Genomic DNA, 24,758 nt, shown 5'->3' on the forward strand with positions numbered 1-24,758 from the left:
TATGACAAGTCCACGGATTTCATCCTTACTTGTGGGAAACCAATACCAAAGCAATAGGACACGGATGAAAGGGAGGGACAAGACAGGAACCTAAACAGAAGGCACCACTGCTTGAAGAACCTTTCTCCCAAAGATAGCATCAGAAGAAGCAGAAGTATCAAATTTGTAAAATTTGGAAAAAGTGTAAAGGGACGACCAAGTCGTAGCCTTACAAATCTGTTCAACAGCTGCATCATTTTAAAAGCCAATGTGGAAGCCACAGCCCTAGTAGAATGAGCCATAATTCTTTCAGGAGGCTGCTGTCCAGCAGTCTCATATGCTAGGCGAATGATACTTCTCAGCCAAAAAGAAAGAGAGGTAGCCATAGCTTTCTGACCCCTACGCTTTCCAGAATAAACAATGAATAATGAAGATGATTGACGGAAATCCTTAGTTGCCTGTAAGTAAAACTTTAAGGCATGGACCGCATCCAAATTATGCAACATACGCTCCTTCTTAAAAGAAGGATAAGGACATAAGAAAGGAACAACAATTTACTGATTGATATTCTTATTTGAAATAACCTTAGGAAGGAATCCAGGTTTGGTACGTAACACCACCTTATCAGAATGAAAAATAAGATAAGGAGAAACACACTGTAGCGCTGAAAGCTCAGAAACTCTTCGAGCAGAAGAAATAGCAACCAAAAACAGAACTTTCCAAGATAAAAATATCTATGGAATGCATGGGTTCAAACGGAACCCCTTGAAGAACTCAAAGAACTAAATTTAAACTCCAGGGAGGAGTAATGAGTTTAAATACAGGCTTAAATTCTAGATAGAGCCTGACAAAAAGACCAAACGTTTGTGAAACAGAATAGACAAAGCTGAAATGTGTCCCTTAAAGGACCTTGCAAATAACTCTTTTCTCCAATCCTTCTTGGAGAAAAAACAGAATCCTAGGAATCCTAACTTTACTCCATGAGTAACCCTTGGATTCACACCAATAAAGATATTTACGCCATATCTTATGAAAGATTGTGCTACAGACAGGCTTTCTAGCCTGTATCAAAGTATTGATGACCAAATCAGAGAATCCTCGCTTTGATAAAATCAAACGTTCAATCTCCATGCAGTCAGCTACAGAGAAATTAGATTTGGATGTCTGGAAAAAACCTTGAATGAGAAGGTCATGCCTCAATGGAAGTTTCCACGGTAGCAGAGAGGACATGTCCTACTAGATCCGCATACCAAGTCCTGCGTGGCCACGCAGGCGCTATTAGGATCACTGAAGCTCTCTCCTGTTTGATTCGAGCAATCACGCATGGGAAGAGAGGAAACGGTGGAAACACAAAAACTAGGCTGAACAACCAAGGCACTGCCAAGGCCTCTATCAATTCAGCCTGAGGATTCCTTGACCGGGATCCGTATCTTGGAAACTTCTTGATTGAAGAAACTAAAACTAACACCTCACTTTACCATGTCTTCCTAGTATAACACAGGCAAAGAGAATGACTGAGGGTGGAGGGGAAGGGGAGGGGCTATATATACAGCTCTGCTGTGGTGCTCTTTGCCACTTCCTGTTAGCAGGAGGTTAATATCCCACGAGTAAGGATGAAATCCGTGGACTCGTCATATCTTTGTAAGAGAAAAGGGATTATCTATCTTTTTAAACAATAACAATTCTGGAAAAGACTGTCCCTTTAATAGATATGGTTGAAAGTGAGATAGGTATCCACATTTCTGTAGATTATTGGTACCATTTATAATATGATTACCTCATAATTAATGGTTTGAGGTGAATGGATATTAAGTTACACTTAAAGGGATGTTAAACAGTCTGTTTCATTGTTGTAATAAAAAAGCAATAAGCAGTGGCTTATACTTAATAGAAATCATTGTAATACAGGCAGACCACATTTAATTGTGCTTGCTTGATTGCACTTCATAGATATTGCAGTTTTTGTGTTTGTTTATATATATATATATATATATATATATATATATATATATATATATATATATATATATATATATATATACACACACTAACACACAACCAGCAAAAAGTTTACGACTCACTGAAGGCTCAGAACCCCAAATATCTCTGAGGTATGCCTGTATATATTATTCATAATTTTAAATTGATTTTACCTTTTATTTCTTTTTAAAAAAAACTTTATTTGCACTGTATCCATTACTTCCTGTCACAGCACTACAAGGAGACTGGTTTCTCTGACAGGAAGGCTTATCTTGATGTCATAAAACTTCTAGAGTAACATGAGCTGGTTTACAATTAAGTGAATACTAGATACTCGTGCTCAGAAGAGGTAATATGTAACCTAAGTTGCCAACACATCAGCTCTCTTATCACCCAGAGGGCAGTTGCTACACTGACTTTTGTAAATGCTAATTTGGAACAAAACAAGTTGTTTCTGGTTTGTTTTTTTTACACAAGTTTCTGTATTTGTTTAATCCCTTTAAGCAACAGTATTTTATATCTATATCAGGGATGTCCAACTGGCGGCCCAAGGACCATATGTGGCCCCTAGGGAAAAAGCATAGCTATAGGTTTTGTGGCCCCAGAAGTAAGGGGAAATAAAAATGTATGCTCTTTGGTTGTCATAACTCAAAAGAGACCTCTCAAGGGGAGAACATAAGACAGAGGGTGCCCGCAACCTTACCTAAATATGACCCTGTACCACTAGACATTTTTAGGAACTATATTGTGTGCGTTAAATAGCCATAAATATATATGCAGTCCTTAAGGCTTCTAACATATTGATCTGTGGCCCTTATGTGATAGGATGCCGGCTATCACTGATCCATATTTCTCTCTAACTGTTACAATATTGATTCTCGGGGAATTGATACAATCTCAGTGGTGCCTCAATGAAATAACTAATGCAGAATAAAATAATGAAAGATATTATACAAGCTAACCAATGCAACGTTTTAATCACCCATTTTTTTTTTTTTATTGAAATAAAGTTTGATTCACGCCCTGTGAAACATAATTACGTAAGGAACAGAGTGCTTACAGATGTATACTTTTCAGAGTCTATACTGAATTAGAAAATACATTAGACAATTAGGACCTGTTTTGTAGTTGTCTTATACATCAGTGTTGCATAACCATCACTGTTATATTAATTTACTTTTTACCTCTGTGATTACCTGTATCTAAGCCTCTGCTTAGATGCATTGAGACTGCCCCTTATCTCAGTACTTTTTACAAACTTGCATTTTAGCCAATTAGTGCTGGTTACTGCATAACTCCAAGGGAGTGAGCACAATGTTATTGTTATGGCACACCAGAACTAGCACTGTCTGGCTGTTAATATCCTATAATAATCACTGAGATAAAAAGTGGCCTGCAGGGGCTTTAGAACAGACAGAGGTTTAGAGGTTATAAAGTATAATAATATAACAACGTTTGTTATTCAAAGCTGGGGAATGGGTAGTAAAAGGTGTTATCTATCTTTTTTTTAAAACAATAATAAAATAATCAAGTAGACTGTACCTTTAAGTATTGAAACATTCAGTTTATGTGGGGCTACAATGGGCAAAATCAGCTATTTCAAATGACAAAATCAAGGTAAAGGAGCTTTTTGTAAACAATTTCATATTCTCCAGCAGGTAAAAGGTAGGGATGGGTGAATGTTTTGCAAGATTCGAAAAATGAATCAAAATGTTAAATTTTGAATGTTTGTATAACCTAACATTTGTTTAATGTAATAGTATTTCTTATGCTACCTTTAAATGTAATAGTCGATTCAAAATGTTCTAATAATTCCATTCAAATTATGCAATATTCTAATTCGAAAATTTGAATCAATATATTTGTAATAGTATTTCTAATACTCTGTTTAAATTTAATATTTAAAGGGACAGTCAACACCAGAATTTTTGTTGTTTTAAAAGATAGATAATCCCTTTTTTTACCCATTCCCCAGTTTTGCATAACCAACACAGTTATAATAATACACTTTTTACCTCTGTGATTAACTTGTATCTAAACCTCTTCTGACAGCCCCCTGATCACATGACATTTTATTTAATATCTTTTGACTTTCATTTTAGCCAATTAGTGCAGTGTCTGCCACAATCCACGGGCGTGCTCACAATGTTATCTATAGGGATTACCTGGACTAGCTCTCCCCTGCTGTGAAAAGCAAATACAAAAGCATGTGATTAGAGGTGGCCTTCAAGGGCTTAGAAATTATCATATGAGCCTTCCTAGGTCTAGCTTTCAACTAAGAATAACAAAAGAACAAAGCAAAATTGGTGATAAAAGTAAACTGGAAAGTTGTTTAAAATTGCATGCCCTATTTGAAACATGATAGTTTTTTTTGGACTTGACTGTCCCTTTAAATTATGCATCATTCAAAAGAGATACATTCAAATCAACATATTTGTATCTATTATATATCATTTTACTAAATTTCCTACCACATGACCTAGTGAACTTCTGAATAGTATTTGTTAAATCAAATGCAACATTCATCATTTTGAATGTGGATATTCAATCTAATTATGAACATTTGAAAACAAAAGCAACATTAAAAAAACAGAAATAACATTTGATTACCCAATATTTATGGATTTTCCTTTTTGGCAACATTTGATTGTTTAAAACTATTGTCCACAGGCCTATAGGTTCTACCAAACTAATTGCACTTTCAGCAAATTCGCCCATCCCTAGTAAAACGTATCAATGGCACATAGCTTCCTCAGCTACAAAGAAAAGGTTTAACAACTTTCCAAGTTATTTCTATTATGAAATCTGCTTCATTCTATTGGTATCCTTTGTTAAGAAACATTAGAGCTCATCCAAAAAATGTTTAATAGCAGCAAACAAGTTTACATTATAACATATGGTTGAATAATTTTTATTTCTATGCTTCCTTTAAAGAACTAAAAAAAATAAAAATTTAAAACGCACTGTTCTGAATATAACAAATTTTATTTTATCCTATCAAAGCGTATTCCTTGTTTTTTGTTTTGTAGTTATGAAGTGCAGATCAGTGGTTAAAGACATTTTTCCACTGAAATATAAGATCAGGTCAAAAATGCATTTTAGAATTGACAATATGATATCAGGAAAGTAAGATCAGCTATTTTACTGTTTATGAATTATTTATTGCTGTGTTCAGAGTAAAGATAGCGTAGATGAAACTTTTCACCACATAAAATATTAATCAGCTTTAATGTGCAAAATAATTACCTCCAACCTTTCTTCTTAATGATATTTCCCAACACAACCTCAGCCCTATTAAAAAAAAAAAAAAATGTTTACAGAGATAGTGAATCCTTCAGCGTTCTGGCATGTCTTTAAACAAAGCAAAGCGTTTTTTTGATTTTTCAGATCTTAATATTAAAATAGAATGCCGTGAAAACCACTAACATTTTTTTTTAAACTTAGCAGAACATGCACCCAATCAGCACCTAAAATGCAGAAATATTTTGAGATATATACAGTATATATATATATGTTTTTTAATGCAAATGACAATAAATAAGTCGTTTAAACCTAATACAAAATACATTATCTCTTTTTTTTTTGTGCTGTTCTGTGCTTTGTGCAAAAAAAATATAAAGGAATACAACTTAAAACCATAAGATTATATTATTTGCTTATTTGATTATATGCAGTGCTATTTAAATTGGTCCATAAGCATTTTTTTTAAATGAACTCAGTAAAAAAATAAAATACAAATTTTTGAATATTATGACTAATTGTGTGATTCCTGTTATGCTGTGCATGTTCAGCCATCCCCACTGGGGGAGACTGTGCATGAAGCTTTTGCCTAAATACAAAAGGTTGGCCCAGCACTTACTGCAAACACTAGGTGCATGAAGCTTTTGCCCCCAGCGCATGCGCACACTGCTGGTGATGTCATGTGACCATTGCAACATGGAGAATGAACAGGATAAGACAGAGAGAAGTAAGAGAAACACAAATGAGAAACAAGAGAGAACGCAACAGATACAAGAAAGAAAACATAGAAAGAAAAACAGAAAAAAGAGAGAGACAGAGAAATGAGAGAGCATTTTCTAACGACAAAATAATATTAAACACAAGTTACTCCCCACAATCAGATTTTTTTTTTTACGGTCATGTGATCAAGAAGAGCTAGACTTGTATGGAAATAAATGACTTTGCTAGTTGACAGCCCAAACTTACTTTCCAGCTGCATAGACTTCCGCTGTGTCAAAAAGGTTTATCCCGTTATCATATGCCAAGGTCATCAATTGCTCTGCCATCTGTGAATTGATATCAGTAATAATTATTTATTTAAATAAAAAAAAAGTTAATGTAATTTATAGATTATCAAAACAGCGCATCAAAGAAACATGAAACCCCAATTTTTTCTTTCATGATTCAGATAAAGCATACAATGATCTATTATCAAATTCACTTTGTTCTCTTGCTATCCTTGGTTAAAGGAACAGCAATGTACTACTAGGGGCTAGTAGAACACATCAAGTGAGCCATTGACAAGTGGCATGTGTGTGCATTGCTGCTCCTGAGCTTATCTAGGTATGTATTTCAACAAAGGATACCAAAACAACAAAGCATGGAAGTAAATCAGAAAGTTGCTTTAAACTGCATGTTCTATCTGAATCATTTTTGGGTTTGATGTCCCTTTAAACAACAGAATATCATAGATACAAAAAAAGATAAAAACACATTTTTAAGCCGCATCACTTTAGACGCACGGTACATTTACTAGATTTGTTGCTGCTACTTTGAGTTTATAAATCTCTGGAACTCAGAAAAATAGCTGTGATCTGAGAAGTGAATATTTTGCAACTGAATTTAATTGTATAAATGTTCAACAAATATGAGGTACAAGGCTGCCATTCAATACGACTAAAAATTGGCACCTTGTGTCCAGTAACTTGTGCCAAAACTGTCCCTATTAACGGGATATGACACCTTTAAAGGAATAGTCTAGTCAAAATAAAACTTCCATGATTCGGATAGAGCAGGCAATTTTAAGCAACTTTCCAATTTACTTTTATGATCAATTTGTCTTCATTCTCGTGCTATCTTTATTTGAAAGTAAGCTTACGAGCCAGCCCATTTTTGGTTCAGCACCTTGGTAGCACTTGCTGATTGATGGCTACATTTAGGCACCAATCAGAAAATGCTACCCAGGTTCTGAACCCAAAATGGGCCAGCTCCTATGCTTACATTTCTGCTTTTTCAAATGAAGATAACAAGAGAACAAAAAAAAATTATAACAGGAGTAAATTAGAAAGTTGCTTAAAATTGTATGCTCTATCTGAATCATGAAAGTTTAATTTTGAATAAACTATCCCTTTAAATATTTTCCTTTTCTGATTCAGAGCATACAATTTTCAAAAAGTTTCCAATTTACTTCTATTATATAATATCCCATGATATCCTTTGTTGAAGAGATACTTAGGGAGAAGTCAGGAGCGCTACAGGAAACAGTGCTGCCATCTAGTGTTCTTGCTAATGGATAACATTCTTACAAAACCGCTGCTTTATAGTGCTCCAGACAACAAAAGATATTAAGAGAAGGAAAAATGTTTTATAATAGAAGTAATTAGAACGTTGTTTACATTTGCATGTTCTATCTATGTTACTGGTTTTCAAACCTGTCCTTAAAGTCCAGGTTTTCGGGATTACCTTGGGTGAGAGCAGGTAATATAACCATGTTTACTGTAATCATTTGATCGTTTCACCTTTGCTCTAGTTCAGGTATCCTCAAAATCTGGCCTGTTAGGGAGGTGTGAAGACCGTTTTAAAAACTAATGTATCTAAATCAGGAAGGAATTATTTTGGGTTTTCATGTCCCTTTAAAGGGACACTGAACCCACATTTTTTTCTTTCATAATTCAGATAGAGCATGCAATTTTAAGCAACTTTCTAATTTACTCCTATTATCAATTTTTCTTCATTTTCTTGGTATCTTTATTTGAAAAGCAAGTATGTAAGTTTAGATGCCGGCTCATTTTTTATGGACAACCTGGGTTGTTCTTGCTGATTGGTGGATAAATTCACCCACCAATAAACAAGTGCTGTCCAGGGGTCTGAACCAAAAATGGGCTGGCTCCTTAGCTTAGATGCCTTCATTTTCAAATAAAGATAGCAAGAGAACGAAGAAAAAATGATAATAGGATTAAATATTAAGTTGCTTAAAATTACATGCTCTATCTGAATCACGAAAGAAAAAATGTGGGTTCAGTGTCCCTTTAAGCTATGGTAAAAAAAGAAAAGAAAAGGATTTTTGTGGGTACCTCACTGACAACAAAGAAATTGATCTATAAACAAAATGAGTTGCAAAATGACTAAAAGTAGCTCTAGTAAAGGGATGTGAGGGGGTCAAGGGATTTTATAATCTCCAAAATGACACCGGTTTACAACTTTATCTTTTATTATTTCAGATATTATCTGTAATTAATTATGTTTCTTTGTCTATGGATATTTTTCTCATTTACTACACTATGAGCAACAAAATATAGAACAATAAGCATCATTCTAGTTCAAAACAGCAAATGTAGCAATATAAATGAATAGGTCATACTGTTCTTCACAACCTGACATCTCATTATACCAATTTGTGTAAGCTGGCAGAGATACCATTAGAAAATATATCCTGGCATTTAATTTGCAGCGCTATCAAGTGAACAAAAATGCATTCAATTGGGCAATAATTCACAAAGCGTTTATTTCAAGTCTCTACTAGAGTTACAATTATTTCACATTTTCTTAGAGGAAATTGGCACCAAAAATGTTTTTCTTTTATGGTTCAGAGAGAGCCTGCAATTGTAAACAACTTTCTAATTGACTTCTGTTTTCAAATTTGCTACATTCTCTTGAAATCTTTTGTTGAAAAGCAGAGAGGTAAGGTTATGAGCTTGCACATGTCTGGGGTACTATATAGCAGCACCATTTCCTGCCATGTAGTGCTCCAGATGCCTACCTAGGTATCTCTTCAACAAAGAATACCATGGAAACAAAGCAAATTTGATAATTAAATTTGAACTTTTTTTAAATTGTATTCTCTGTCTGTGAATCACAAAAAACAATGTCTAGGTGTCATATCCCTTTAAATTAAAATCAGTTTAGTAGATATTTAGATAGATACTGGAATGGTTCCCAATTGAAAACGGAGTAAACATACTTAGAAAAGATTTTGGATGATTGGTTTTGATAAACTTGTTCATGTGTTTAGTAAACACTTTCATGTTTCAAATGAAATCCAATTTACCTTCCTTAAACAGATATTAAATCCTAGCATCAACATTTCAAAATAACATTCTAAAAAAAAAAGAATCAAAGCTAAAACTCTTAACATGGAAGCTTTAGAAAAAACAAACAAAAAAAAACTAGAAGCAGATACAAAATTATAATCCCCAGGGGTCCTGATTAAACTAGCAAACAAACAAATCAGAAAGTGATAAGCTCTTATTTCTCCTCCAAAATAACTTTAGATTCCGATTATTTTAGCTTATGATTAAGGAGGTTCAAAAACTAACAAGCAGAGCTCCGTTTTTTATTGAATGTTTAATATCAAAACACTTAAAGGGAAAATGTACTGTACAAGTGGTTTCCCCTTTTGTTTCTAATCACTTTTTATACCAGCTATGGGGAATTAAATGAGAAACTGCTCCTTTAGGTTTATTTTTGTAATTAAAGACTTCACTAGGCTAACCTGCTACTCATCTGTCCCTAACTGACTTTAACAACAAAGAACTGCAAAAAAATAATACTTGGTTGATATGTTCTTCAAAAGCAAGACGACAAAAGTGTCTTGTAATTACAAGGTGTTTACTGTCCCTTTAACTTTAAAGGGACATGAAAAAAAAATATTTCATGATTCCGACAGAGCACACAATTTTAAATAATTTTCCAATTTACATCTATTATCTAATTTACTTTTTTCTTTTGGTATCCTTTGTTGAAAAGCATACCTAGGTAGGCTCAGGAGCTGGGAGCTAGCTGCTAATTGGTGGCTGTACATATATACCTCTTGTTATTGGCTTACCAATGTGTTCAGTTACCTCCCAGTAGCGATTTGCTGCTTCTTCAATAAAGAATACCAAGAGAATGAGGCAAAATGGATAATAAAAAAAGATACGCGTCCTTCAAGTTTATCGTCGTCATGAACGGACCCTCTTGGACCAAAGGACAGAACCTTGAGGAATGGGTTGAGACACTTTAGGTCTAAAATGGGATGGAAAGTTCCCTCCTTTTTGGGAAACACAAAAAGATTTGAATAGAATACTTGACCCTGGACTTTTACGGGAACTGGAAAAATCAATACCAGGGAAGATAGGTCCTTTACGCAGTTTAAGAAGGACTCTCTCTTTACTTGGTTTGAAGATAATCTTGATAGGATAAATATGCCCCTGGGAGGACAAGTCTTGACTCCTATTCTTTAACCCTGGGATACTATATCCACAGCCCAAGGGTCTGGAACATTGCGTATACAAGTCTGTCAGAAAAAGGAAAGCCTGCCCCCCACCTGATCCAAGACAGGATCAGGGGCTGTCCCCTCATGCTGATTTAGAATCAGTGGAAGGCTTCTTGGCTTGCTTCCCCTTATTCCAAGGCTGACTGGACCTCCAAGAAGACTTGGATTGCTCAGGCTTGGAAGAGGAGGAGGAAGACTTCTGTCCCTTAAAGCTGAGAAAGGAACGAAAATTAGAATTCTGGTGACCCTTAAGACTATGATTTTTATCTTGAGGTAGAAAAATTCCCTTTCCACCTGTAATTTCAGAAATGATTTCAGTCAGACCAGGACCAAATAAGGTTTTGCCCTTTTAAGGCAAAGACAGAAGTTTGGACTTGGATGTCACATCTGCAGACTAAGGCTTTAACCACAGAGCTCTTGTGAGCTAGAACAGTGAAGCCAGAAATCATATCTCCCAGTCTAAGTATTTGCATGTTGGTATAAATAAAAGTATTGGCCAGCTTGAGAGCCCTGATCCTGTCCTGGATCTCCTCTATAGTAGTCTCCTCTGAAATTAGATCAGATAAGTCATCACAACAATAAGATGCTGCTCCCGCAACTGTAGCAATACTAGCAACAGGTTGCCACTGTAATCCCTAATGAATGTACATCTTTTTTTTAAAAAAGTCTTAAGCTTCTTATCCATGGGATCCTTGAAAGAACAACTATCCTCAATAGGAATAGCAGTTCTCTTGGCAAGAGTAGAGATAGCTCCCTCTACCTTGGGCACCGTGCGCCACGAGTACCGTATAGAGTCAGCAACAGAAAACATTTTTTTTAAAAACAGGGGATGGAGAAAAAGGAATCCCTGGTTTATCCCATTCCTGAGCTATGATATCTGACATATGGTCTGGAACTGGAAACACTTCCACAGCTGAAGGTACATCATATACTCTGTTAAGTTTACTAGACTTTTTTAGATTCTCAGCGACAGACGAGTTGCAATCTTCCAAAGTAGCAAGAACTTATTTCAAAAGTAACCAGAGGTATTCTAACTTAAATCTAAAATTAACCTCCTCTGAATCTGCAGAATTGGTCACTACAGTCTCAGAATCTGATATCTCACCCTCAGAAGCCATTGAGGTATCATTTTCATCAGATAACTGAGAAAGACTGACTAACGCAGCCTTAGCGGAGTCAGAACCCTTGTTAACATTTGGATTTCCTCTTTCACTTATCAGCAACAGGAAAGGCTGATAAAACTGCTGAAACAGCGGACGTTATCTGTGCAGCAAAATCTCCTGATAAATAAACACCCCCAGGAGGATGTTGAGAGGAACCGCAGGGCACTGCATGTGAAACAGTATGGGACGTATGAGGAGAAAGATGAGGCATGGTATGGACAACATTATCCTGAGAGACAGACTCAGAAGGAGAAATCTTGTCTTTAAACTATAAAGTTTTATCTAAACATGTGGAACAAAATTGCACAGGAGGCACTATCTGAGCCTCCAAACAAAGTAAACATTTTTCAAAGTTAACTGCTAAATTGTGTTCTGAGTTATAATTCCCCAGAAATCGAAAAATGATAAATATGCAGAAAGAGTAAATCACATTAATATACTCCCACAGAACTATTGGAATCTGATTATAGAAGCCACCTCTATATCCTCAGTCTGACTGAGGCAACTCACCACACTGGGACCAGGAGAACCCACTAGGAACCGGACACAGATCAAAAGGAAGGGCTTAGAGACAAGTCTATCCGTCTGTCACCCTAGCTCACAAGCAGCACACAACTCCGCTCTTAAAGCCACTATAAACATGAAGGCAGAAGAGCGGAGAGTCACGTGAAAATAAAGAAAGTAACTGCGCCACAAGATTCAAAGCGCAAGTTCTTAAAAGCTCAAATTTAAAATCCACAAGTCCCCTGAACATATCTTGACCTATTAGGTTTAATGTACAGGAATTGTGTCCCATTTAATGATCCACTGAGGATTAACCTCTAGAGTGCTGCCCTCAGAACCTAGAAGGCAAGAGCACTTACCTGTGGATCCGGCTGCAGGGCAGGAACAGTTTCTTAGGTATGACTGATTTACCAACATCTGTCAGGGACCTGTAGAAAAAGAAAAAGCAGAGTAACCAACCCTGTTTTTCTATAAAGGGGTAGCATAAATGTTAGAAATAAAGCAAGGACCACCTCACCGCCTTCTAACTGCTAAAAGCCACCATTACTCTTACTAAAGAGATTGACATGGACACAGCATAGCCCCAATCCTTGCTTGTAGGGAAAAGTACCAATTAAAGGATTAAAATCTTCAAACACCTTCATCACCATCCTTCTGTGATCAAGGCAAAGAGAATGACTGGGGGTTATGGGTAAGGGAAGTGACACTAAACAGCTCTGCTGGGGTGCTCTTTGCCTCCTCCTGCTGGCCAGGAGGTGAATATCCCACTAGTTATTGGAATGAATTGTGGACTCTCCATGCCATAGGAAAGACAATATGTTTTGGTAATGTAACATTTAATACAATCATTCTTACTTTATCCTCATTTAACTTTGGTGTAGTACACCTAGCTTGGCAGACACTTTTTCCCCGTCTTAAAATTTTCAAAAAGCTACAGCCAATCAGAAGTTTTAACTCTATGAGGTCTCAAAGCACATGTTCAAGCTGCTTTCTATCAGATTCTGCAGTGTCAAGTCTCACAGAAAAAATCTACTGCCAAGCTGGGAGTGATATGCGTAAGGTAAGTGAGGGTAAGGTGGTTTGGTTTTATTAAAAATTACATTAGCAAAACTTATTTTTCTTGCAGGAAATTAAAGTAAAGCATGAGAGGGGGAGTCAACATTTTTTGGGCAGGGCCAAATTAAGTTGGGCTGGATCAAGACTGGATAGTAGGCGGGATAATGGGTGTATTAAGATATAGATAATTAAGAGACTGTTTAGTCTATTAACCTGCTCAACACCCAATAGAAGACTACTGCTGATCTATTGTTCTTTAGAAATATAGTGAGGGGGTGCTTCATGTTGTTCACATAGCAGATATTTAAGTAGAAAAGAACAAGAGAGGCACTTCCATAGAACTCACTTATTAATTAATGTAATACTCAGAAGGAGGTTATAACCCAGTACTATTAAATCATATTACTTGGTTCTAAAGGCCTTTGAAAAAGTCTAATAGCGAAATGCACATCAGGCGTTTTGCATGAATCCTTGCAGCATGTTTATTGGAACCAAGTAATATGATTTAATAGAATTGGGTTATAACCTTCTTCTGGGATAATGTGTGTGCCAGAGTGGTTTGTGGGTGTGTCTTGGCAGTCAATGGGTGGGGCTATCTACAATTCTGCAAATAGGAACATATGGCTGTCTCAATGGGACAGAGCTTAGAATTAGGTACTGTCCCTCTCAAATTACGAAATTTGGAAGGTCTGGTTGATGTCACACACCTATTTGGATGCAATAAAATTCCTTCCTGGGAGTACTTTCCACCAACCACCTGTTGTGGGATGTACTTGTCTGGCAAGACAGATGCATCATTTGCAACATAACATAAGAATTACCATTACATTATCCAGAAGCACAAATGAAGCTGCTTATATGAAAGATTGCAGAAGGAATCACCTCCAGGACTGACACCATTAGGCCCAAGACTACGAGGTCTCTTAAAGGGGCTGCAAACTTTAAATACATTCTGCATTGTATTATAGCAATTGCATTACTCTTGTGCTATACAATACTATTATCTTTTTCAAAAAGATTGTTAAAGTGACTTTTGTGTTAATTTATTTAAGCACTTATACTGAAAATATTATAAATTATAGATATCCACTAATTACTTGTTGCTATTGTCAGACTATGAAAACCACCATAACCACCTATATGGAGACAAGCAGAATACCTATTGCCGTGTAAAAAAATTCTATATAACATTTTGTGCCAATTGGGGTGAGGGTAATTAATCACCTAAAGGGACATTGTACTGAAAGACCATCACGTGTAGATGTTGGATTGTATTATTCAGAAAATATTAAAGGGACAGGAAACCCCAATTTTTTTTTCTAATGATTTGGATAGAAAATAAAATTTTGAACAGCTTCTATTTTCAAATTTGCTTCATTATCTTGTTATCATTTGCTGAAGGAACAGGATTAGCACATCTAGTAAGCCAATCACAAGAGACAAATGTGTGCAGGCACCAATCAGCAGTTAGCTCCCACTAATGTAAGATATGTGCATATTCTTTTTCAATAAGGGATACCAAGAGAACAAAGCACATTTGAAAATAGTTGTGAATTTAAAAGTGTCTTAAAATGACATGCTCTATCTGAATCATGCAAGTTTAATTTTGACTTTCCTATCCCTTTAAGTAAATTAAAACTGACATTAATACAACTATATAATTCTATTACTTCCTAGTAATGTTAATTTGTGAATAGGTACTTCCTACTAATGCTCACTTGCTCATTGACTAATAGGTAAAAGGATCATATTTACATGTCAGTTAAAGAGTGTAGAATAAAGTATCTCCTAGCCAATGAGTCATAGCAAGAAATAGCTATTTGCCAGTGAGTATTAAAGGGACATAAACGTCAAAATTAAACTTTCATGAGTCAGAGAGTGCATGCAATTATAAGACAATTTTCAGTTTATTTTTATTGTGAAGATTTCTTTGTTCACTTGATAGGTTTTTAAAAGTCATATCTAGATAGGCTCAGGAGCATCAATAAACTACTACGAACTAGCTGGCGATTGGTGGCTACGCACATATGACTCTTTTCATTGGCTCAACAGTTGTGTCCAGCTAGGACCCAGTAGAGAAAAAATAAACATAACTATATGTAAACAACAGTGAAATAAAAAATGCTTCTTTGTAATTGTATATTTGTATTTTATGTCCCTTTAATAGGAAGTAGCTATCAGCCAAGAGTAGTATTATTTGGAAGTACACAGCTGACATTGGTGGAGTGATTGAATAATGTAACTTTATTTTTTGTCAACAAACCCTTGCTCTTTAGTACTCAGTATTATGCTGGAGCTTTATTTTATCAAAAGGTTTTCCAACATAATATTTAGCCTTCTGACACTTTCCTTATGGCCTATTGGTTTATACTTTGTTAGAACCATATTTTTCTTATTGTTTGCAATAATAAAAAATATATAATTTTGCAGCATTACCTACTACTTTCATTTAATCTTTATTACTGTGTCTTTGACATAATTACATTTTAATGAACCCACTATACTGTGATGTTTAAAGTTTTTGTAAAATTTTAAAGGGACAGTCTTGTTAAAATTAAACGTTCATGATTCAGATAGGGCAAGCAATTTTAAACAACTTTCCAATTTACTTTTATCATCAAATTTGCTTTGTTCTCTTAGAAATTACCATATGAGCCTACCTAGACCTTCTTTGTTGAAAGCTAAACCTAGGTAAGCTCATATGCTAATTTCTAAGCCATGTCTGTCTTGTCTCAGTGCATTTTGACAGTTTTTCACAGCTAGACAGTGCTAGTTCATGTGTGCCATAGAGATATCATTGTGCTCACTCCCGCTGAGTTATTTATGAGTGAGCACTAATTGGCTTAAATACAAGTCTGTCAAAAATACTGAAATAAGGGGGCAGTCTGCAGAGACTTAGATACAAGGTAATCACAGAAGTAAAACCTATATAAATTAAACAGTGTTGGTTATGCAAAGCTGGGGAATGGGTAATTAAGGGATCTATCTTATTTAAAAAATTACAATTTTGGAGTAGACTGTCCCTTTAACTAATTACCTGAAACCCCTTATAAAGAAATTAACAAAAAACAAACATACATATAATAATTAATATTAGTATCTAACATGTATTAATGATGACAAAATTTAGCAGCTTAAGAAAATGTACACAATTACAAGAGAAAGAGCACTCGTTCAGTTATTAACGTTAGTCAGACAGAGCATGCATTTAGGTTCTTTATAAATAAAGTGCTGAAAACCACAGAAGCCTTACCTCATCAGTGATCTGACCTCCGAATGTCACCCATGTTCCTTTAAACACACAGACGTTGGAATTTAAAAAATACTGCATGCTTCAGTTGAAACCTTAGCACGCTTTAGTTAACAAGGTCAAAAACTGATTACTTGACTTACAAACAGCCGTATTAATCTCTTGCCTAAAGGGACAGTAAACGATAACATTATCTGTAACATATACTGTAGATATATTTTGTTAAAAGGATATAAAAAAACCCAAAATTATTTTGTGATTCAGACAGAGCATACAATTTTTAAAAAATGTTTCCAATTTAATTCTATTATCAAATTTGCTTTGTTCCTATGATATCCTTTGTTAAATAAATAGCAATGCACACGGGCGAGCCAATCACAGGACGCATCTATGTGCAGCCACCAATCAGAAGCTACTGAGCCTATCTAGATATGCTTTTCAGAAAAGAATATCAAGATAATGAAGCAAATTAGATAATAGAAGTCAATTAGAAAGTTGTATTCTCTATCTGAATCATGTTCTTTCAATTATGACACTTGGAGTGGTGTTAAGGCTAATAATTATCTTTTGGTCTCTGCTAGCCTTGCTTTAATTTTGTATACACTGCAATGAATGTTAAAGTGAAGGTAAAGTTTAGACTTACTGAAGACATCAATGCATTTCTAAATATTACCATAATGTAATCGCTACATTTATTTCTACATTACAGCAATAGTTTTAAAACAATATACACTTTTAAATCGCTACCGTTTATGTGCTGACTCCTCCCAGCCCCTATTTCTGTGTTCTCTGTTTTGTGACGCATAGAGCAGTCCCACCCGCTCTCTACGTCTCTCAAAAGCGCGTTCCCTATGCTGCCTTACACTGCGCATGCGCTAATTGCCAATTCAGCTTTCATGTGCGCATGCGTTAATCTGCAAAGCCGCTTAGGATTCCTATCTGTAAGGGATTACCATCTGCAAGTAAGAGGCAACGGGAGCGCGCGCGGTTTATAATCAGAAGAAAATTTTAATAGCGCATGCGCAGATTATTAAAGGGGTGGATGACGTGGCGTGACGGTTGCCTAACAGACAAAATTTCAATTGGATTAGATAAAAACGTGATTGAAAGTTAAAAAAAAAAAAAAAATACGGGTTGTATTTGTGGATGTCTTGAAATCGGTTTATAAAGGTGATAACTATTTCTACAAAAATATATAACAAATGATGAATGAAACATATTGATTTTACACAAAGGATGCTATACTTGAGATTAAGCGAACTTTACCATCACTTTAAGACTCAAAATTTTCTTTTTGGAATACTGTTACTGAATCCTGATAATGTATCATTTTATCTTTGCATTTTTTGTATTTTCTATGTGGGCGGTACAGCCAATTAGATTTCATATTTCTATAGTGCACTCTGCTTTCTTTCTATGGCCCGTAGGCTGACCATATTGCCGCTTTAAGAAGGGGCATATATGAAAAATACATATGTCAGGGTTCTTATACAAAACATGTCTTTAAACAGCCCAGAAAACAACCCTGACATATGTATTTTTCATATGTGTCCCTTTTTAAAGCGGCAATATGGTCACCCTATCTATGGGGCACTTTGTGCAGCTGACTGGGTATACCACCCACCAGGAGAAAACAGGAACAAAAATGCAACATGGTTGTGGCAAGACTACTAAGGTAAACTGGCAGTCGGGCACCACGGGGGCGAAATACTATATTTACAATCTGTCTTTAATAAATATCTACTGCAATCTTGGTAGTACGTTACAGAAAATGATATACTGTATGTTACTGTTCCAAATCACATTTGGTTAGAAAATAAAATAATCCATAAAAACGGTTTACGTAATAATCTGAACATATCACATTGTTAGGGTTGTCACAAATCTATAACATTTCCTTTCAAACAGACTAATATTAATAATCAGATTCTAAAATATTCATAAAGCAATTACGTTTCATAATTCAATTGGCTGGCAAAAGAAGGGAAGTATAGGAATTCAAAAGGCGTCTCTTTCTTACTATTTCTACTTTGACAACTGTATTATTCATTTTAAAAATTTTAATAAACAGTTTGCGCAACATTTATTGCAAAACATAAAATACATTATATTGGCCTCAAATACAAGTGACTGTAAAAATCATGCATTGAATACAGTAAATTATTCATCTATTTTATCATAATATATATATATATATATATATATATAGATAGACACACACACTTATACATATATATATATATATATATATATATATATATATATATATATATATATATATATATATATATATATACACATACAATTTTTGTTTTAATAAAAGGTAAATTCCCATGGCCACCCACAAACAATGAATAATGGAGGCTTTAAGTGATGGTAATAGCCAGATAGCAAAGATAGCGTTCGGCCGGTGGGCTGCCTTAGCAGCTCAGCGCGACAATCGCTTGGAACAAATAAAGGAGCTTTCAGCATAAAGTATTTTATTCTTCATCAATGAAAGTCCCCTTTATTTGTTCCAATGGTAAATCCTAGTGTTTCAGAAATGCTAGGATTTACCATCACTTTAACTGCTGCAGTCAATAACGTTATACAAATACCAAATCTGTGTACTGAAAAACATACAGATCTTCCGAATGGATGGTCTTGAATATATACCTGAATTTGGTGCTTAAAGGAACAATAAACCCTAAAAAATAAAATCTATATATGGAGATATATTCCAAGCAAAGATTAGCCAGAGAATAATATGCAGATGTGTTTTTTCTTAAATATATATATTATCTGTACAAATATTAAAAAAATATGTGTAAAAACATAATTTATGCTTACCTGATAAATTTATTTCTCTTGTAGTGTATCCAGTCCACGGATCATCCATTACTTATGGGATATATTCTCCTTCCCAACAGGAAGCTGCAAGAGTCCACCCACAGCAAAGCTGCTATATAGCTCCTCCCCTAACTGCCATTACCAGTCATTCGACCGAAAACATGCAGAGAAAGGAAAACCATAGGGTGCAGTGGTGACTGTAGATTAATGGAAAAATTACCTGCCTTAAAGTGACAGGGCGGGCCGTGGACTGGATACACTACAAGAGAAATAAATTTATTAGGTAAGCATAAATTATGTTTTCTCTTGTTAAGTGTATCCAGTCCACGGATCATCCATTACTTATGGGATACCAATACCAAAGCTAAAGTACACGGATGATGGGAGGGACAAGGCAGGTACTTAAACGGAAGTTACCACTGCCTGTAAAAAACCCTTTCTCCCAAAAATAGCCTCCGAAGAAGCAAGGTATCAAATTTGTTAAATTTGAAAAAGTATGAAACGCAGACCAAGACTCCGTCTTGTAATCTGTTCAACAGAAGCCACATTTAAAAAAGGCCTAAGTGAAAACCACAGCTCTAGTAGAATGAGCTGTAATCCCTTCAGGAGGCTGCTGTCCAGCAGTCTCATAAGCTAAACGAATTATGCTTTTTAACCAAAAAGACAGAGAGGTTGCTGAAGTCCTTTGACCTCTCCTCTGTCCAGAATAGACACCAAACAAGGTGAATGTTTGATGAAAATCTGTAGTAGCTTGTAAGTAAAACTTTAAAACACGAACCACGTCCAAATTGTGTAATAGACGTTCCTTCTTTGAAGAAGGATTAGGATACAAGAATGGAACAACAATCTCTTGAGTGATATTCTTGTTAGATACCACCTTAGGTAAAAACCCAGGTTGGTACACAGGACTACCTTATCCGTACGGAGAACCAGATAAGGAGAATCACATTGCAACGCAGATAACTCGGAGACTCTATGAGCCGAGGAAATAGCTACCAAAAAGGAACTTTCCAAGATAGAAGTTTGATATCTATGGAATGAAAAGGTTCAAATGGAACTCCTTGAAGAACCTTAAGAACCAGCTTTAAGCTCCATGGCGGAGCAACATTTTTAACCACAGGCTTGGTTCTAACCAAAGCCTGACCAAATGCCTGAACGTCTAGAATACCTGCCAGACGCTTGTGCAAAAGAATAGACAGAGTAGAAATCTGTCCTTTTAAAGAACTAGCTGACAACCCTTTTCTCAAAATCATCTTGGAGAAAAGATAATATCCTGGGAATCCAGACTTTACTCCATGAGTAACCCTTGGATTCATAACAATAAGATATTTACACCATATCTTATGTTAAATTTTCCTAGAGACAGGCTTTTATGCCTGTATTAAGGTATCAATTACTGACTCGGAGAAGCCATGCTTTGATAACGTCAAGCGTTCTGTCTCCAGGCAGTCCATCTCAGATTAGTTATATTTAGATGGTTGAAAAGACCCTGAGGTAGAGGGTCCTGTCTCAGAAGCAGAGACCGTGGTGGAAAGGATGACATGTCCACCAGATCTGCATACCAGGTCCTGCGTGGCCACGCAGGCGCTGTCAAAAGCACCAAAGCACTCTCCTGCTTGATCTTGTGCAAACCCCTCCGGAGGGAATTCCCACTCCCCCGGATGAAAAGTCTGACGACTTAGAAAATCTGCCTCCCAGTTCTCAACACCTGGGATAGGGATAGCTTTTAGACAAGAGTGAGTCTCTGTCCAGTGAATTATTTTAAGACTTCTAACATTGCTAGGGAACTTCTGTTCCCCCTTGATGGTTGATGTAAGCCACAGTCGTGATATTGTCCGACTGAAATATGATGTACCTCAGAGTTGCTAACTGAGGCCAAGTCTGAAAAGCATGGAATATCGCTCCCAGTTCCAGAATATTCATTAGAAGGAGGGTCTCCTCCTGAGTCCACTATCCCTGAGCCTTCAGGGAGTTCCAGACTGTATCCCAACCTAAAAGGCTGGCATCTGTTGTAACAATTGTCCCATCTGACCTGCGGAAGGTCATACCCTTGGACAGATGGACCCGAGATAGTCACCAGAGAAGAGAATCTCTGGTTTCTTGGTCCGGATTTAACAGCAGAACAAATCTGTGTAATCCCCGTTCCTCTGGCTGAGCATGCATAGTTGCAGTGGTCTGAAATGTAGGCGTGCAAACGGTACTATGTCCCTTGCCGCTACCATTAAGCCGATTGCATTCATGTACTGAGCCACCAAAGGGCGCGGATGGAATGAAGAACACGGCAGAAATTTAGAAACTTTGACAACCTGGACTCCGTCAGGTAAATTTTCATTTCTACAGAATCTATCAGAGTCCCTAGGAGGGAAACCCTTGATATTGGGGATAGAGAACTCTTTCCTTGTTCACTTTCCACCCATGCGATCTCAGAAATGCCAGTACTACGTCCGTATGAGACTTGGCAACTTGGATGTTTGACGCCTGTATCAGGATGTCGTCTAAATAAGGGGCCACTTCTATGCCCCGCGGCCTAAGGACCGCCAAAGTGACCCCAGAACCTCCATAAAGATTCTAGGGGCTGTAGTTAACCCAAAGGAAAGAGCTACAAACTGGTAATGCCTGTCTAGAAAGGCAAACCTGAAAAACCGATGGTGATCTTTATGCATCGTAATGTGAGGATAAGCATCCTTCAAATCCATTGTAGTCCTCTATTGACTCTCCTGGATCATAGTTAAGATGGTACGAATAGTTTCCATATTAAATGATAGAATTCTAAAGAATTTGTTTAAGATCTTTTAGATCCAAAATAGGTCTGAAGGTTTCCTTTCCTTGGGAACCACAAACCGATTTGAGGAAAACTGTGTCCCTGTTCCTCTATTGGAACTGAATGGGTCACGTACACAATGCAAGAATGTCTCTTTCTTTATCTGGTTTGCAGATAAATGTGAAAGGCAAAAACTCCCCTTTTTTGGGGGGGGGGGGGTAGCTTTGAAATCCAGAAGATATCTCTGGGGTATAATTTCCAATGCCCAGGGATCCTGGGCATCTCTTGCCCACGCCTGGGCGAAGAATGAAGTCTGCCCCCTATAGGATCCGTTACCAGATAGGGGTCCGTTCCTCATGCTGTTTTAGAGGCAGCAGCAGGCTCCTTGACCTGCTTATCTTTGTTCCAGGTCCGGTTGTCTGCCTTAGAGGAAGTTGATGCCACACCTGCCTTGAATTTTCGAAAGGCACGAAAATTAGGCCTTTTTTGTCCCTTGATTTGGACCTGTCCTGAGGAAGGGCATGATCTTTTCCTCCAGTGATATAAGTAATAATCTCCTTCAAACTAGGCCTGAATAGGGTCTGCCCCTTGAAGGGAAGTTAAGTAGCTTATTTATTAAAGTCACGACAGCTGACCATGATATAAGCCATAGCGCTCTGCGCGCCAGTATAGTAAAAAACAGAATTCTTAGCCGTTAGTCTAGTCAAAGGAACAAAGGCATCAGAAAACAAAGGAATTGGCTAGCTTAAGTGCTCTAAGCTTGTCAAATATATTCATCCAATGGAGCCTGTAAAGCCTCATCAAGAGACTCAAACCAGAACGCCGCAGCAGCAGTGACAGGAGCAATGCGTGCAAGGGGCTGCAGGATAAAACCTTGTTGAATAAACATTTTTTATCCATTGGATCTAAAAAAGCACAACAGTCCTCGCCAGAGGTAGTGGTACGCTTAGCTAGAGTAGAAACTCTTCTCTCCACCTTAGGAACTGTCTGCCATAAGTCCCGTGTGGTGGCAACTATTAGAAAACATTCTTCTAAAAAATAGGAGGGGAAGAGAACGGCACACCTGGTCTATCCCATTCCTTATGAAAAATTTTAGTAAACCTCTTTAGGTATTGGAAAAACATAAGTACACACCGGCACTGCATATTATTTATCCAGTCTACACAATTTCTCTGGCACTGCGATTGTACACATTCATTCAGAGCAGCTAAAGCCTCCCTGAGCAACAAGTGGAGGTTCTCAAGCATAAATTTTAAATGTAGAAATATCAGAATCAGGTTAAATCATCTTCCCTGAGTCACAAATATCACCCACAGACTAAGCATATTGTGAGGTAGTATCAGACATGGTTCTTAAAGCGTCTGTATGCTCTGTATCTACCCCCAGAGCTGTTTTGCTTTCCTTTAATTTCAGGTAGTCTGACTAATACTGCTGCCAGTGTATTATACACAACCTTTGCCATGTCTTGTAAAATAAACGCTATGGGCGCCATTGATATACTTGGCGCCATTTGAGCGTGAGTCCCTGGAGCGGGAGTCAAAGGGTCTGACACGTGGGGAGAGTTAGTCGGCATAACTTCCCTCTCGACAGAATCCTCTGGTAAAATAAACGCTATGGGTGCCCTTGATGTACTTGGCGCCATTTGAGCGTGAGTCCCTAAAGCGGGAGTCAAAGGGTCTGACACGTGGGGAGAGTTAGTCGGCATAACTTCCCCCTCGACAGAATCCTCTGGTGATAATGTTTTTAAATACAAAAAATGATCTTTATTGTTTAACATGAAATCAGTACATCTGGTACACATTCTAAAATGGGGTTCCACCATGGCTTTAAACATAATAAACACAGAGCCTCCTCTATGTTAGACATGTTAGAACTAATAAAGAGACTAGTAAGCTTGGAAAACACTTTAAATCAAGTTAACAAGCAAATATAACAAACGTTACTGTGCCTTTAAGAGAAACAAATTTTGTCAAAATTTGAAAAACAGTGAAAAAAGGCAGTAAATCAAACGAAATTTTTACAGTACATGTAATAAGTTAACAGAGCATTGCACCCACTTGCAAATGGATGATTAACCCCTTAATGCAAAAAACAGATAAAAAAAAAAAACGACATTTTTTTAAACAGACACAACAAAACTGCCACAGCTGAGCTGTGGATTACCTTCCCTATTACTGTTTCTATGCAAAATTTAAGCCAGCCATGTGGAAAAATTAGGCCCCAATAAGTTTTATCACCAAACATATGTTAAAAAACGATTAAACATGCCAGCAAACGTTTTAAAACACATTCTTATAAGAGTATGTATGTCTATTAATAAGCCTGATCCAGTCGCTATCACTGCATTTAAGGCTTTACTTACATTACTTCGGTATCAGCAGTATTTTCTTAGTCAATTCCATTCCTTAGAAAAATATATTACTGCACATACCTTAGCATATATCTCTATCAATCAGCCTGGTACCAGTCGCTTTCACTGCATTTAAAGGCTGTACTTACATTACTTCGGTATCAGCAGTATTTTCTTAGTCAATTCCATTCCTTAGAAAAATATTTTACTGCACATACCTTATTTGCAGGAAAACCTGCACGCCATTCCCCCTCTGAAGTACCTTACTCCTCAGAATGTGTGAGAACAGCAACTGGATCTTAGTTACGTCTGCTAAGATCATAGAAAAAACGCAGGCAGATTCTTCTTCCAAATACTGCCTGAGATAAACAGCACACTCCGGTGCCATTTAAAAATAACAAACTTTTGATTGA

At 36.6% G+C, this 24,758-nt stretch overlaps 1 protein-coding gene across 6 annotated transcripts in view; it reads right to left on the reverse strand.

Moving 5' to 3' along the window:
* KCNAB2 (potassium voltage-gated channel subfamily A regulatory beta subunit 2) overlaps positions 1–24,758 on the reverse strand; it is a 676,769-nt gene that overhangs the window by 133,692 nt on the left and 518,319 nt on the right. For all 6 annotated transcript variants that reach the window (XM_053690401.1, XM_053690400.1, XM_053690403.1 and 3 more), the window contains 3 exons: positions 16,409–16,446; positions 6,166–6,245; positions 5,206–5,250 (listed from right to left, as the gene is read on the reverse strand). In XM_053690401.1, coding sequence (XP_053546376.1) covers positions 5,206–5,250; positions 6,166–6,245; positions 16,409–16,446 — 163 coding nt within the window. The remainder of the gene's footprint in view (positions 1–5,205; positions 5,251–6,165; positions 6,246–16,408; positions 16,447–24,758) is intronic.

The sequence above is a fragment of the Bombina bombina genome, chromosome 8, assembly GCF_027579735.1.
Source record: "Bombina bombina isolate aBomBom1 chromosome 8, aBomBom1.pri, whole genome shotgun sequence".
NCBI classification, from domain to species: domain Eukaryota; kingdom Metazoa; phylum Chordata; class Amphibia; order Anura; family Bombinatoridae; genus Bombina; species Bombina bombina.